Genomic DNA, 14,308 nt, shown 5'->3' with positions numbered 1-14,308 from the left:
ATAAGCTCACACAGTCTGTGGAAGAAGACATAGTAATGAAGTAAATAAACAACAAGAATATAGTGATAAATCATTAATATGGAGTACCTCATAAGTTCTTAATCTTTTTTGAATCAATAATTACATATAATCTGGGCAAATGATTTTGCCCAGTAGCATTTTGTTTTACCCTCAAAGGATCCTATGTAGAAGGATAGATTATATGGCATTTCAACCATAACAAAAATAGTTCCAACGAACATGGAGAAAATGGTTGGATTTTTGAGATATGAAGACATTGGAATCAGTAGACCTTAGATATTTAAATATGAAGAATGAGACAGAGGGGAAGTCAAGGATGATATGAAGATACTTGACTTGAGCAAGTAGATACATTGTTGATACCATCTACTAAGCCAAAACAGATAAGAGAATTACATTTCGTATAGGGAAAAGAGATGTTTGTTTCAGTTTTGTTAAAAAAGTGACATTTGAAATGCCAGGGAATGTTCCAGTAGAGATATCACACCAGAAGTTCATTACAGAGGTGAGGGTTGGTATTCAGAAGTTTAGTGTTACCTGAGGCAGGGCCGTTATGATCTACTAACACCAATCTGAGAAAATTCCCCACATTCATCAGACTAAACAGATGCCCTGTGGACCAGCTAGAGCCAAATTCCTGAGAATATGAGGGTGTGTGTAAGAGAGGATATTTCAGGGTATGAGTCAGTAGACTCAGCATGGTATCACCTTCTTTGCAAGGAGGATATAGAGATAGTCATATTTCCAATAGAACCAGAGTCAGTGGGCTCTGCAGTCTGGTAGCAGGGAATAAATGATCCTGGGCTAGAAACTAAGAAGTCAAGGTAGGTGAGGAAACATTGAGATCAGGCCTCACCTTTACAGATTCACTATGTTGTCCCTGACTTAGGCAAAGATATTCTAAGGACATCAAGATTATCTTTTCTCCTCATAATAAACCGTAATAAACCATAAACTGTATTTTTCTAATTGGGCCTATTGATTTTGGCTTCTTAGTAACCACCTATGTTAACCTTGAGGAAATCATCTCTGTTACCAGAGCTGAAAATAGAGTGATTCGGTGATCTCTGGCATCCATGTCAGATTTAATTTAGATACTCTTTTTCTGAGTCTATTTTATATTTTATCTCCTTCATATTTTTTTTAATTAAAGCATCAGCCATTGTAGAATTTTTTTTCACTTTTTTTTTTTCATTGTAGAATTTAAAAGGAAATTATTATGACCATGGTCCTGGCTAATTTAAGTCGACTTTGGTAGCAAAGAGTGTAAATGGGAAACTAAAAAGTATCAGCCTTTTTTTAAAAAATTTTAATTTTAGGAAATTCCAAGGTGGTTCACAAATAGGTATAGGAATTCTTTGTGTATTTCCTTCTTCCTTTTTATATGTAGCAAAATCAAATTTGGGGACTTTTCAAAAATGGTAAAACTGCTTAGACTATAGTCAACAAGTAGCTCTTAGGGAGAGCTTTTTTCTCTTGGGGTGCTACCTTCAATCTGATATTCATTTTGGCTCAGATCAGTTGTAAATACCATCCTGTTTCTGTGAAATGTAACTGGTGTTTGCTCTGGGCTGGTGGGACAGCCATGTGCTGTTTGCTCTGTCAGTAGCTGTGCCTGAGTATCCACAGTACATTATTCAGATCAGCTCTCATGAACCAGCTGTCCTAATTCCAGGTGGACTGTTAGAAATCTTTTTACTTACAGCAACAGCTGTGCCACCTGGTAGCTTAAAGAGCAGTGGTTGGATGAATCAACCATTGTTACAAATTCACTTTTTATCTAGTAAACAGTTTCCATAAACTAGCATAACTGAAGATATTTCCAACCTGATCCTGACTGAAATGATATGAGCACTGTTAGCCTTATCTGTATTATGTTAAATTGTTTGCTTATTGTCAACACCTGTCATTTAAGACTCTGAATAAATCTACATGCCAAATTAGATTTATAAAATTCTATGCCCTATAATACTGCTTTGCATCTCTCAAGACACAACTATGTCCTTCATATTCTTTACATTCTAACACACAGATTGCTCTAAATACTTTTATTGTTATTTTAAATATATAATAGAATTTCCCAAGCTTGGATTATTGCTAAGGAGGAGGTTGAACTATACAATATTTCACTATCGCCTTATTATTTGCAAGTAAATAAAATAATCCAAACAACCAAATATTTCTAAATGGAACTATTATACATGGTGTTTTAGCTAACAAGATTCATTTAGTTGATAAATGATATCCACAGGTGAAAAATAGTAAAAACAAAATAGAAACAGGACACAAATGATCTGACAGTCTGTAAAAAAAAAAAAAAAAAAAAAGTGTCAGTTTGAGTGGATTAAATAAACTTTGTTATCTTTATTTATTTATTTATTATTTCGTTTTAAAGTATTAATTTTCTTAGTATATGAATGCATATACACATGCATGCACCTGTGCACACACACACAGAGCCTAAAATTGTGATTTTAAGTCTTTACTAATAATACAAAAGGAAGTATATTATACTATTATACGCAGGCCAAGATGTAGCATTTCAAATTCCAGAGTAATGGCAATCTAATTCATAGTGTTTATAGTTTTTGTTTTTTTTTCTCATTCTTAAACATGCTTATAGTTTATTTAATTTTTTTAACTATTGCTGTAATTCCGAATATTATCTCATTAGATAGGGAGTTATAGGTAGATATAGCTATAGAAGCTATAGATAAGCATTACAAAGGTAAAAATATATCAACTGACAAGAAGTTTATTTTATTTAGATATTTACATATATATACATGATTAATATTTACATAAATAAGAGAATCAATGCATATTGATAAATACAAATATAAATTTAAAATAAATATATAAATGAAAATTTATAAGTATTAAAACATTAATACAGTATTAAAATATTAATTACAGTATAACTGTAAAATGCATTGCATAAATACAATAATATTGTATATAGATACAAAAATCGATACATATTGATTTTTAATATCTATTGATTTTTAGTAACTGACTCTTATAGCTAGAATGCATAAATAACATATTCCCTCTCTATGGAGGGCAATCTGTCTTGTAAATAAAGTATTACTTTAATAAACACTACTTTTAATTTATCTGCATGTGGACAGCATTTATCTATGGTATTTAATACTATCAGGGTATTGCTTTTGTCCAATAAACCTATAGCCTATTTAATAGGAAAAATTGACATCTGTCTTTTTTTTTAAAGATTTTATTTATTTATTCACGAGACACACACAGAGAGAGAGAGAGAGAGAGAGAGAAAGAGAGAGAGGCAGAGACACAGGCAGAGGGAGAAGCAGGCTCCATCCAGGGAACCTGATGCAGACTCGATCCCGGGTCTCCAGGATCGTGCCCTGGGCCCACGGTGGCGCTAAACTGCTGAGCCACCGGGGCTGCCCGACATCTGTCTTACAATCAAAACTCCATTAAATTCAACCTAAGAGTACATCTGTACATATTTCAACTGAAAATAAGTGCCATCAAAGGTAATGCAGATGCTTTCAGCTATTATAAGGAAAATAATTGTTTTTCAGAAAAACATTAAATATATTTTTATATATTTAACTTTGACTTTAATCATGTATTAAATGCCAGTTTGGGGCTCTACAGTATAATGGGATGTCCCCAAGCTGGTGACTCAGGGAACTCTGCTTCTAGTACGGTCAGTCATGTGATTTGACAAATTAACCTAACCTCTTAGAGACTCAGTGTGTGATCTGTAGAATGAAGAGTTTACATTATAAAACTTCATTTCACAGTTGTGTTTTCCCTAGTCACCATCCAAACATGGTCTGTTTCCCAAGATACACAGTCGTATATTGTATACAGGCTAAGTGATATTTTATAAACACTCAAGAAAGAAAGAAGAAAGAAAGAAAGAAAGAAAGAAAGAAAGAAAGAAAGAAAGAAAGAAAGAAAGAAAGAAAGAAAGAGTGCTTTATATACTTTGAGAAGATTTATGTGGGAAAAGTTTATAAGATGCCTTTGCTTTCATGTTAATCACATTTTCCAGTATTTAATAATCAATGGTGTGGGCTTAAGGCAGAATATTTGTTTTATGCACAAATAATTTGACAGTTAAAAGTGATTTTTCTCACTCCCTGTTGCATAGTCTGATTTTTCTTTTCGGAGATAAATAAATTGAGGGCCCATTAGATTAAGGAATTTGTTAAAAGGTCACATGGCTTAGTGGCAAAAGTTCAAGAAAACAACCCTAAAGGTAGGAAGCCCCTGGGTAACCACTTGTTTCAGGTCTATGGACTCTTGTCTTCAAAATGTCCTGGCCTCAATGCATTGCTCATGTACTAAGAAGTCTTCATTAAATAATCTTCATTATGTTGGGATAAAAAACACTCAAGGAGAGAGGCAAATTTTAGGATTGATTTGAAGACTTAAGATTTCCCAAGAATTTGAACAGAATAAAGACTTAATGATTTCATATTTACTCTGAAGCAAAGATACTGCAACTGAACCAAATGTTCTTAAGGATGGGCTAAAAAGATTAAGAAAAATGACCATACTTTTTCTAACTGAAAAGAACTAGTAAGAGGTCTTTAAGAAACCTCCTAGAAGTTCTCCTCTTACCTTTCTAGCAGCATGTGTTAATTAGAAGCTAAGTGACAAGAAAAAGGGTTACATACCACAGCACGCTTATGGAAAGAAATATAAACATACAAAAGAAAATCATCAGAAACCCACCAACCAACAAAAACATTTAGAAAATGCACCAGGATGAAGAGATATAGATTCTGTGTGATTACTAATCTCAGGAGTGGCAACAAAATTCTTATTGCTTATCTTGAATGAAGCTAAGGAATGTTGGCACTAACGCAACATCATGTTTCTTTATACCCTTTCTTTTTTGGCTGTGCTAATAACGCCCTTTGACTTCTCACATAACACCAGCAGACTTAAAGCAGAAAGATACAAAGCAAGGAATTTTCAGCTTTTTTAATGGACTCATCTAGCCATGCATATTTTAAAGGGAAATACCCTCTTGTTCTACTGATACTTGGACAGGGTATAAGAATTGTTGCTTGGAGATAAAAAGGTTTACTTACCTTTAGTCAAGCAGGAAAAGGAATTTATTGACTAAGCCCTGGAGTTGGAACAATAAATCCATAAGCAAGAGTGCTGTCATGGAAAATCTTTGGATCTGTCCATCAATGGATCAATCCATCTATTGGCTCTTAACATTCTATTTATAGTTTCCTCTTCAGTTTAAGTCCTCGTAGTTAATTCAAATCCAAATGAGCTGGGAGAGGTGATACTCTTAAGCATTATTAGTCTTTTATGGTTAAGGCTAGTGAGTCAGAGTCCTCCTTGAAATTAATGTTTCACAAGAAAAAGAAATCATGAGAAATCATCTGAGAGAAGAGGCACTATCTATGCAAAGGCCCAGAGAGGGTCCAGATAAGAGAGAAAAGATGTGCTGAAGTTGGGCAGCCCGGGTGGCTTAGTGGTTTAATGCCACCTTCAGTCCAGGGTGTGATCCTGGAGACTCAGGATTGAGTCCCACGTGGGGTTCCCTGCATGGAGCCTGCTTCTCCCTCTGCCTCTCTCTGTCTCTGTGCCTCTCATGAATAAATAAAATCTTAAAAAAAATGCTGAAGTCAAAATCTACATGTGGCATGAATGATAAAAGGGTAATAGATTAGGATAGTCACTAATGGCTGTGTGCACCAGGAACTTTTAATGTCCCTGGTCCTCAGTTTTCTCATCTGTAAAATGGAAGTCACGATATTTAGTAATGACATGTACCTTGAATGTTTATAAGAATAAATAAAACCTAAAATAGTCTCTGGCATATGGTAGGTACATGATACATGTTAGTCTCTCTTCCTATTTCTCAATTTGCCTAAAAGTAGTCATATATTCATCTATGAAACAAAATAGACAGTATAGTTAATTGAACTTCAAGAACTGAATTAGGAAAGTAGACTTATTAACGTTTATAAAAGGCATCCCTACAATTTGTAAATTCTGAATCGACTCCCATTCATATTTATTTATACCATTTATAGCTTTCCTTTAATAAAATTTCTGAAAGAAACAAAGGATGAGAGCTCAAGTTAATATTCCTTCAACTTAATCACAGGCCTATTATTAACTATTTGCTTATGTATTTAAAATACTATTATATAATTTTATATATTTTTATTTATTGTTATATCATTATTTATTTATTTTGCATGTAATACAGTAAAAACTTAAAGTTTCTTTATTTTTCTACTTTTTAAATTGTTTTTTAGAGTGATTATTTTTTCTTCTTCCTCACTATTTAAGTTTGCTTTACGTTTGATTCTTAAATTTGGAGTGTAGTTGTTGGTTTTTTTTTTTTTTATGGAGTGTAGTTTTATATGGTGCTCCCCATTGCTTTTTTTCTTGGTTATCAAAGAAATATATGCCTTTTTTAACAATACCTATAAAAATCATATTTTTGAGGTATAATTGACATACAATATATTGTTTTCAGGTGTACCATATAGTGATTCAACATTTATATACATTGCAAAATGATCACCACAATAAGTGTAGTTACCATCTGTTCACCTTACAAGGATAATACAGTGATATCGACTATATTCTCCATGCTGTACATTATATCCCCATGACTTTATTTTATAACTGGAAGTTTGTACTTCTTGATCTAAAAAGCAGCATTCCACATCATCAAACCAAGTAGATAGATGAGTGCATAATAAACTCATACATAAATAAACAAAAGATGTTTTGTGTAATTTGTATATACATATGTGTAGGGGGTGCATGTAAGTGTGTAAGCCAGCTGCCTTGATTCAGGAGGATTTCTCCCAGTTCTTGCTGGTTTTTCCTATATAGAGATTTTGCCTGCTTTCTTTTGGCTGCTTTATGAAAAATGAAGATTCTAAGTCTAGATGTCTCAAATGTTGGTATATTGAACTCAGTTGTGAAAAAATATATGGTACAGCCATGCCCAAAACATTTTATCTGTCTGCTACCTAACCTGTAAAAATGTGAATAGGTCCATCAAAGTGTTAAGAATACATGCCAGGGAGGATAAATGGTTGAGAACCCTTAATAGTTACATGTGTTTAGGTAATAAATTAGTGCTGATGGATTAGTACATCTTACAGAGATACATTCTGCTTCAGTTAAAAGGATTTAGAGTGTTTCTTGACCCTAGAAACTTTAATCCTGTAGTTAATATTGATAGGAAAAATTATCTGAAGATAAAAAAACAATCTCTCTCTTGTTAAGTGCATGTTTAATTTAGATAGAAGTTAGACGCTAGGTATGTATTTTTGTTTCCTAAGAACATAGATCTATATGATACTCCGTAAAAAATATTAAAAGACAAAATTCATCTGGTTAGCAATTTAAAATTTCCCCAGGAGCAATATTAAACAATACAATGTTTTAATTAAAATAATAAATATGGGGCACCTGGGTGACTCAGTGGTTGAGCATCTGCCTTTGGCTCAGGTCATGATCTCAGGGACCTGGGGTTGAGTGCCGCATCAGGCTCCCCATGGGGAGCCTGCTTCTCCCTCTGCCTATGTCTCTGCCTCTCTCTGTGTGTCTCTCATGAATAAATAAGTAAAATCTTTTTAAAAAAACAATAAATATGAAAAATAGAGTACAGATAAGACAAAGTTTCATATTTTTATCATTCAACTGAGATGTAAATCTCAAGACATGATGTATTCAAAGTACGTTTAAGACCATATTTGATATATATGCTGATATTTGCCTTCTCTATAACCTCTGGCTTTTGAGTCCAGGTTAATCATACAATGTGCCAGTGATAGGGCAACAAAACTAAACTTGACTCCCTCCATCACCCTTACAAATCCCCCCACCAGAAACAAACTCCGTATCACCTGCCAGTTTATAACCCCCCTCTTTCTATCTATGTGCTGCTGACAGTAAATTCCCTCATCAGCTAATTGAACAGATGCACCGGTACTTCCTGAAGATCCATAAAGCTGGGCTTTGATGGACGGCAGAAAGTGGCACAATGAAAAAACAAAAGCCTTTTAACTGGGAGCACTGCTTTGTTCTGCTTAGAACCTTAAGGTCACTCCAGCCCGTTCTGACTGTGGGGATCTTAATTTTTACTCAACCAATTTGCTTGCAGCTGTCATTCTTTCCAATATTAAAAGTTCAGCTCTCCAAGTGTGGGGAGTTGGGGGGAGCGGGGCGGGGAATAAGAAGAGCTTGTTACAAACTAAAAGCAGCAAAAACAAGTAAAATCTGGCTTGGCTCTCAAGTACAAAAAGTTATTTTCAAAGCCTATAAATTATGACATAGTGATTAACATGTAATTTAAATATATTTAAACAACAATTATATCACATTTCCAGCCCGGCTAATTGGCCTCACAGATGTTCCCTTGTAGCTGCATTGCCCTTCCAGGGAGAAATGAATGAGGTGCTTTTTATCATGGAAAACAGAAAAAAAGCAAATGAAAAAAAAAAAAAATGGAAACAGGAAAATAAAAAGCAGCCAGTAACCCTAAAAACAATGAATGCTAAAGGGACTTTGCTTAGCATTTTTTTCCATTTTAATGCAGAAAACTAGGAAAAGCACGAAGACACTCCTATTACTGTGATGGTATCTGGCAATATGTCCAGATATAGATTTGGCAGGTTGCTGATGGGGAGACTTGCCAGCACAGGGACAGTGCCTGCATTCTAATATGGCATGGCCTCTCTTCAAGAGGTCTACTTATTATTTTTTTAAGATTTTATTTATTTATTTGACACAGAAAGAGAGAGAGAGAGAGCAGGAGCAGTGGGGAGGGGCAGAGGGAGAGACCTGAGCTGACGGCGGGCCAACTGAGCCACCCAGATGCCCCAAGAGGTCTAGTTATTTTTTAGCATGATGTGTTTGTGGTTGAAGGCAGTCGAGCCCAGATAATGAATATATATAATAAAGTATTTCCTGATGAAGAATGATTTGCAAGTTATTCCTTTGATTACTTATCCCTCAAGTTTTATAAAATACAAAATGTAGAGCCGTCAGTGCTATTTCCTAAGCTGGGATTCTAGTCAATCATGACTCAGTAGAGCAACTGTTGGGAAGTAAGCGGTCAAAGGAACAGGAATATCTTTCTTCTAATATGTAATCATAGAATTCAAATAAATTCACCCCATCTTCCTTTTACTCTTGCTTTTTCTTCTAATAATCTCAGGTAATATTTGATAGTTCAGTGTAAATGGCAAAAGGCCAGTGGTCATGTCTATCCTCGTGTCTCATAGTATCTCCAGCGTCTACCACAGATCCTGCACTTTCATTGTAGGGGTTTAATAAATATTTGATAAATGCTTGCTCAGTAATCGGGGTTTAATGATGGGGGAAGGCCAAGATTTATAATATGATAAAGTTCCACCAGACACTTGTCATATTCCCATACCATCCCTCTGTTTTACACATCACTGAACTATATAGCAAATCCCTCCTAAATTTTATGAAAGAAAAGTATTTAATTGCATATCTTTCTAAAAGATAACAAAATATACTTATACTGAAGGTGATATGGGGAACAGGGAAGCATTTTTAAATGCCTCTTTGAAGAGTAGCTTTGATATTTTGATTGCCCGACTTTAAAAATCTGATTTAGCAGATGTGAATATTTAAATTTTATATATCCTTTACATTGTGATAGTAGTGAAGAGCTTGCAAAATTCATTTATATAAACCTTCTTACTTTGTCTTCGCTGAGATATAAGGAGTGAGAGGCCAAGGATAAAAATGAGGGTCTGAGATGTTTCACAATTGACCACATCAGTAAATTTGGTGACTAGAATCAGAGCTCAGGTATCTAACAGATTGTAAAACAATATGTCTCTTGGACAATGCTACCACATATGCATAGCATATCAAATTTATCTCTAATTTTCCATGTCATGGTCTTCAAGATGTTCTCAGTTACATTACCATCATGTAAGTGATTCAGTTTTGAGGAGAGTTAAAATGTAAACTTAATGTAGGAGTTCAGACCTTGGTCCTTGATCAGTCCAGGTGACTAAGTTAATTATGGAAAATTGTGTTATCCAGTTGTTATTAGTTTACATTAAACAATCTCCATGGAACCATATTCTTCTTAGAGTTTATTTTATGAATCTCTAAATTGTAAATTAGCCTGGAATAATACTTAGCCAAGTTTCATACATGGATGCAGAGAATGAAGACTTCATAAAATTAACTATTATTTCTGCATTATTCATTACCTCCATGGTCTAGAAAAGTGCCTGGCACATAGATAGTATGTTCCCAAGAAATATATTTAATTAATATTTATTTGTTTGTTTAGAAATGATGTTGATATTCATACAACCCCCTCTACTTACCCTAAGGAAATTTGTCCTTACTATTTTATCATATTTTTATATCCACTTTTATTTAGCTCATAGAATGAAGTATAAAGCTATAAGAATATAGATGCCTTTTTAAAAAAATTCATATATAATTTTAACTGTTTCTACATATAAGAAATTAATGTATACAAAGCATATTTCCAGGAAGAGGATTAATTTTCCATGATTTCCTTTTGTTTCTTAACGTATAAAAATAAGACTGTAGAGAAAATAGTATGTATTTTTTTAAAGGAAAGTTGACCCTTTGCTGAAATAATGAAGAATAAATGTAACTTGTCAGTAAAACTTATTCAAGGAAAATTGAAATTCATTTCTATCTCCTTTTAGATAAGTTTCTTTTTACAAGAAAGAACTAATGTTGTGGTATGTGGCCATTTCACTCATATAACATGTGAGGAAGGAAATGGTTCTTTATTTAAAACTATAGTCATTTACTTACCGTTTATATCTTTCTTCTAGGATTAATCAGAAAAACATTCATTGTCAACTTAATTTTTACTCCATTTAAAAATTTTACTAAAAAAATTTTACTTTTTCTATCTAATTTTTCTTTTCAGGGCTTGAATTAAAATATAGAATATTCTCAAAACACAAAAATAAACTCATTTGTAGTCAGGGTGCATAAAATTTTACCATTTAGCAAACTTCACTGTTGTGCATGTTTTCCCCTTTGGTTCATACAACTCATGTGGCTTTTCTTTTCTTTTTTTATTTTTCTTTTCATTCATATTACCTCTTATTATATCCATCATTCCATTTTTCTTTCCTATTAGAGTGAAATTGGACACAGCCCTCCTCCTGCCTACACCCCCATGTCAGGAGTAAGTATTTCATGATCAACCTTCATCTTTTAGTATTTTTGGTCTTTACTTGTCATGTTTCTTCTCTCTCGTCTCCCCATAGTTTTCTCATTTTGCTTTTGCCAACAGTGAGTTAATAATTTGCTGTAGATTCTATAGCTGGCTTTGTGGATATGTTTTCTCTCAATAGGTAATCCAAAACTGAGATGCCATGCATCAACAGTAAGCTTCAATTTTTACCTGAAGGATTTATCTGGACTCATAAATTATGCTTTTGGACGAGGAGGTTATCATTATTTCCATGATTATAGGTTGTGTGCTAAAAAGTTGGAGTCTCAATAATGATTCCCTACTTAGGTACTTGGAGACTTAAAGTCATACTGACCACAGAAGAGAAAATATCACCATCCAAATGGCATCACTGTGCTTCTATTCTTAATGTCAACTGTCTACAGTTAATAACATTTCCATTTGTCATGAAATTTGAATTTTATATAAAAAATAGGCAACTGTGGGAAAATAGCACGAAATACTAAGTATTAGGTCATGTTTTAGGTGGACAATAAGATTTAAATATATTTCCAAATTCTTTCCCCAGGATCACTTTTTAAGAAATATTGTAATTTTAGGTGATTGTAAGTCAAACTTGTTAGCCATTTAGGGGAAAAACTCAATTAGGAAGCTCTGACTTTTGTCTGAAAGACAAGTTTTCATATCCATGGTTATTTTTTTATACCTATTTCTAAAATAACTCCTGGCTAAATGTGTCTCTACCGTTGACAGAACCAGTTTGTATACCGAGATGGGGGTTTTGCTGCAGAACAAGGAGTGCCTGTGCCCTACAGAGCCACGACCAGCACGATTCCAGAAGCTCCAGTTGCTCAGGGGGCTACAGCTGAGATTTTTGATGACTCCTGTTGTAATGGCACCCTACGCAAGCCAGTGGCACCCCATGTCCAAGAGGATAGCAGCACCCAGAGGTACAGCGCTGATCCCACTGTGTTTGCCCCAGAACGAAGCCCACGAGGAGAGCTGGATGAAGAAGGTTACATGACCCCTATGCGAGATAAACCTAAACAAGGTACAAATACAATGTTCAGAAATGATTCGCATTCAACATTCACATCCATCAAAATGAGCAATATAATATAGAAGGGAAATTGCCAAACCACTGGACTATGTAACATTTGTTACCCAGAAAAGGCCTAGGCTGCTGCTCTATGTAGCATACTGTCCAAATCCACAACATTTACATCATCCAGGGCCTTTCTAGAAATCAGAATCTCGAGCACCACTTGAATAGTCATCTGCATTTTAACAAATTCCCTGTGTGACTTTTATGCACAAACCTGAGAAGCACTGATCTAAACTTATCTTTGTTGGACTATTTGAGTGAGGAAGCACATCACAAAATTTCACCACCATGGCTTTATTGGACTTATTGTGGAGATCATAAACACTGGTATTATGATGGCACCAATAAAAAATTTGGTCAGTTCTTTAAAATTTTCCATCATTAGAATGATCATTTATTACAGGAGATTATGATTCCTTGTATGACACATTTCAAAAATTAAAACTCTGACATAGCGTTTACATACATGTATACCACCGTGTCTTGAAAATACTCCATTTGTAGTTCTACAAAGCTCAGTGCTGACTTTACAAAGTTAGTAGTAGAAATGTGAGACATCCAAATCCAATGACATTTCAATTTTGAAAAAGCTGCTTTCTTTCCATGTTAACGGCATCATAGAAAGGAGGAAGGAGAAGAAGGATGATTGTTATTAAAAACTGATGATTGTATCTCAGGGTGTCAAGTATCAAGTAAAGTTTTTTTAAGACTCTGTAGAAGAGCCCGTTATGTTCCTTAATATATGGTTATATTCCATTTTATAGAATTTGATTAAGGGATCCCTAAATATGTATTGTAAATAGCCTATTAAAACATATCTATCTTGATGTATATAAAGGTATTACTGCACTGAAGAATTAGAGGAATTGAAAGAATTGGAAGGTAGCCAAGTAGTTACGCAAATGTAGGTTTTGAGAAGATTTGGCAGATTCCTAAAAGTGGAATGGTCTCTGGGAAGATTCTTAGCTCAACCATAGAGTTGTTTTTCTGTTTACAACTACATGGCTGCACGTTTGCATCAGGAAATAGATAAGTAGATTGCATTGAGAAAAGGTACCATGAACCTTCTAAGAGAAAAAGTACAAGCCAGCCTGTATAGACTCACTGTGGAGCATCCCTTGATTTTATCTCTGAATACAAGTTTCTATAGAAGATTATTGTACTCCAGCCTACTTCTCAGAGAGTAGAGAATGTTAGTATAGACCTTCATTACACTTTCAATTAATGAGTTTCAGGAACCTGGTAAGGAAAATCAGATTCTGTCTCCCTTAAAAGTTTGTTTGCATATATTTTTCTTAAAATGTCAATTGCTTTAAACACCATTCAAATTCCAACATGTTATGAAGTGAAAAGTTTTTCCTACCCCTTTAGGGACAATAATTAAAACAGTACAGTAGAACAAGGAAATGGCTCAACAGGAGTTTTAGAACTGAATTCTAGTTCAATACTGCTTGTATCCTTCATACATCATTTAATCTTGGTTCTCTATTTATAAAACTGAAAAAAAAAATACAGCTTATACTTCCTTTCTCACAGGATTGCTGTGAGGAAGATGTAAGTTCCTGTCATGCCTATGTATGATGGTGGGATAGTCATTACTATCCTTGAACTTGCACATGATGCTAAATACTTAAGTATATCAAAGACCATGGACTAATCACCCTAAGTTGATGCAATTTTTTTCTCTACTTGTCAGGCTATATATAGAGGATAGAAAGTTTGTTTCAGAACGGTGGCATCTCAACAAACAATTATGCCCTTCCCCTGCCCCAACACCAAAATAGGAATAGCTGAAGTGTCATTTCTGTGTAGACATTAAAAGAGAGGACAAAAAGGTCTACTCTCTGCATGAATAGATGTCTATATATCGTCTATACTATAAACATAGAGAGAATTATATTTGAGAAGAACAGCATTGATAACACCTTTTTAAAAATTGGGTAAATATTCTGTATTAATTTATC

At 34.2% G+C, this 14,308-nt stretch overlaps 1 protein-coding gene across 9 annotated transcripts in view; it reads left to right on the top strand.

Moving 5' to 3' along the window:
- Positions 1–14,308, top strand: part of ERBB4 (erb-b2 receptor tyrosine kinase 4) — a 1,110,465-nt gene that overhangs the window by 1,087,048 nt on the left and 9,109 nt on the right. For 6 of the 9 annotated variants that reach the window (XM_025441718.3, XM_025441720.3, XM_049106413.1 and 3 more), the window contains 2 exons: positions 11,183–11,230; positions 11,993–12,290. In XM_025441718.3, coding sequence (XP_025297503.1) covers positions 11,183–11,230; positions 11,993–12,290 — 346 coding nt within the window. The remainder of the gene's footprint in view (positions 1–11,182; positions 11,231–11,992; positions 12,291–14,308) is intronic. The other 3 variants (XM_025441721.3, XM_025441722.3, XM_049106414.1) reach the window with 1 other exon arrangement.

The sequence above is a fragment of the Canis lupus genome, chromosome 37 (genome assembly GCF_003254725.2).
Source record: "Canis lupus dingo isolate Sandy chromosome 37, ASM325472v2, whole genome shotgun sequence".
Lineage (NCBI taxonomy): Eukaryota > Metazoa > Chordata > Mammalia > Carnivora > Canidae > Canis > Canis lupus.
This window is presented reverse-complemented; position numbering and strand designations above follow the sequence as displayed.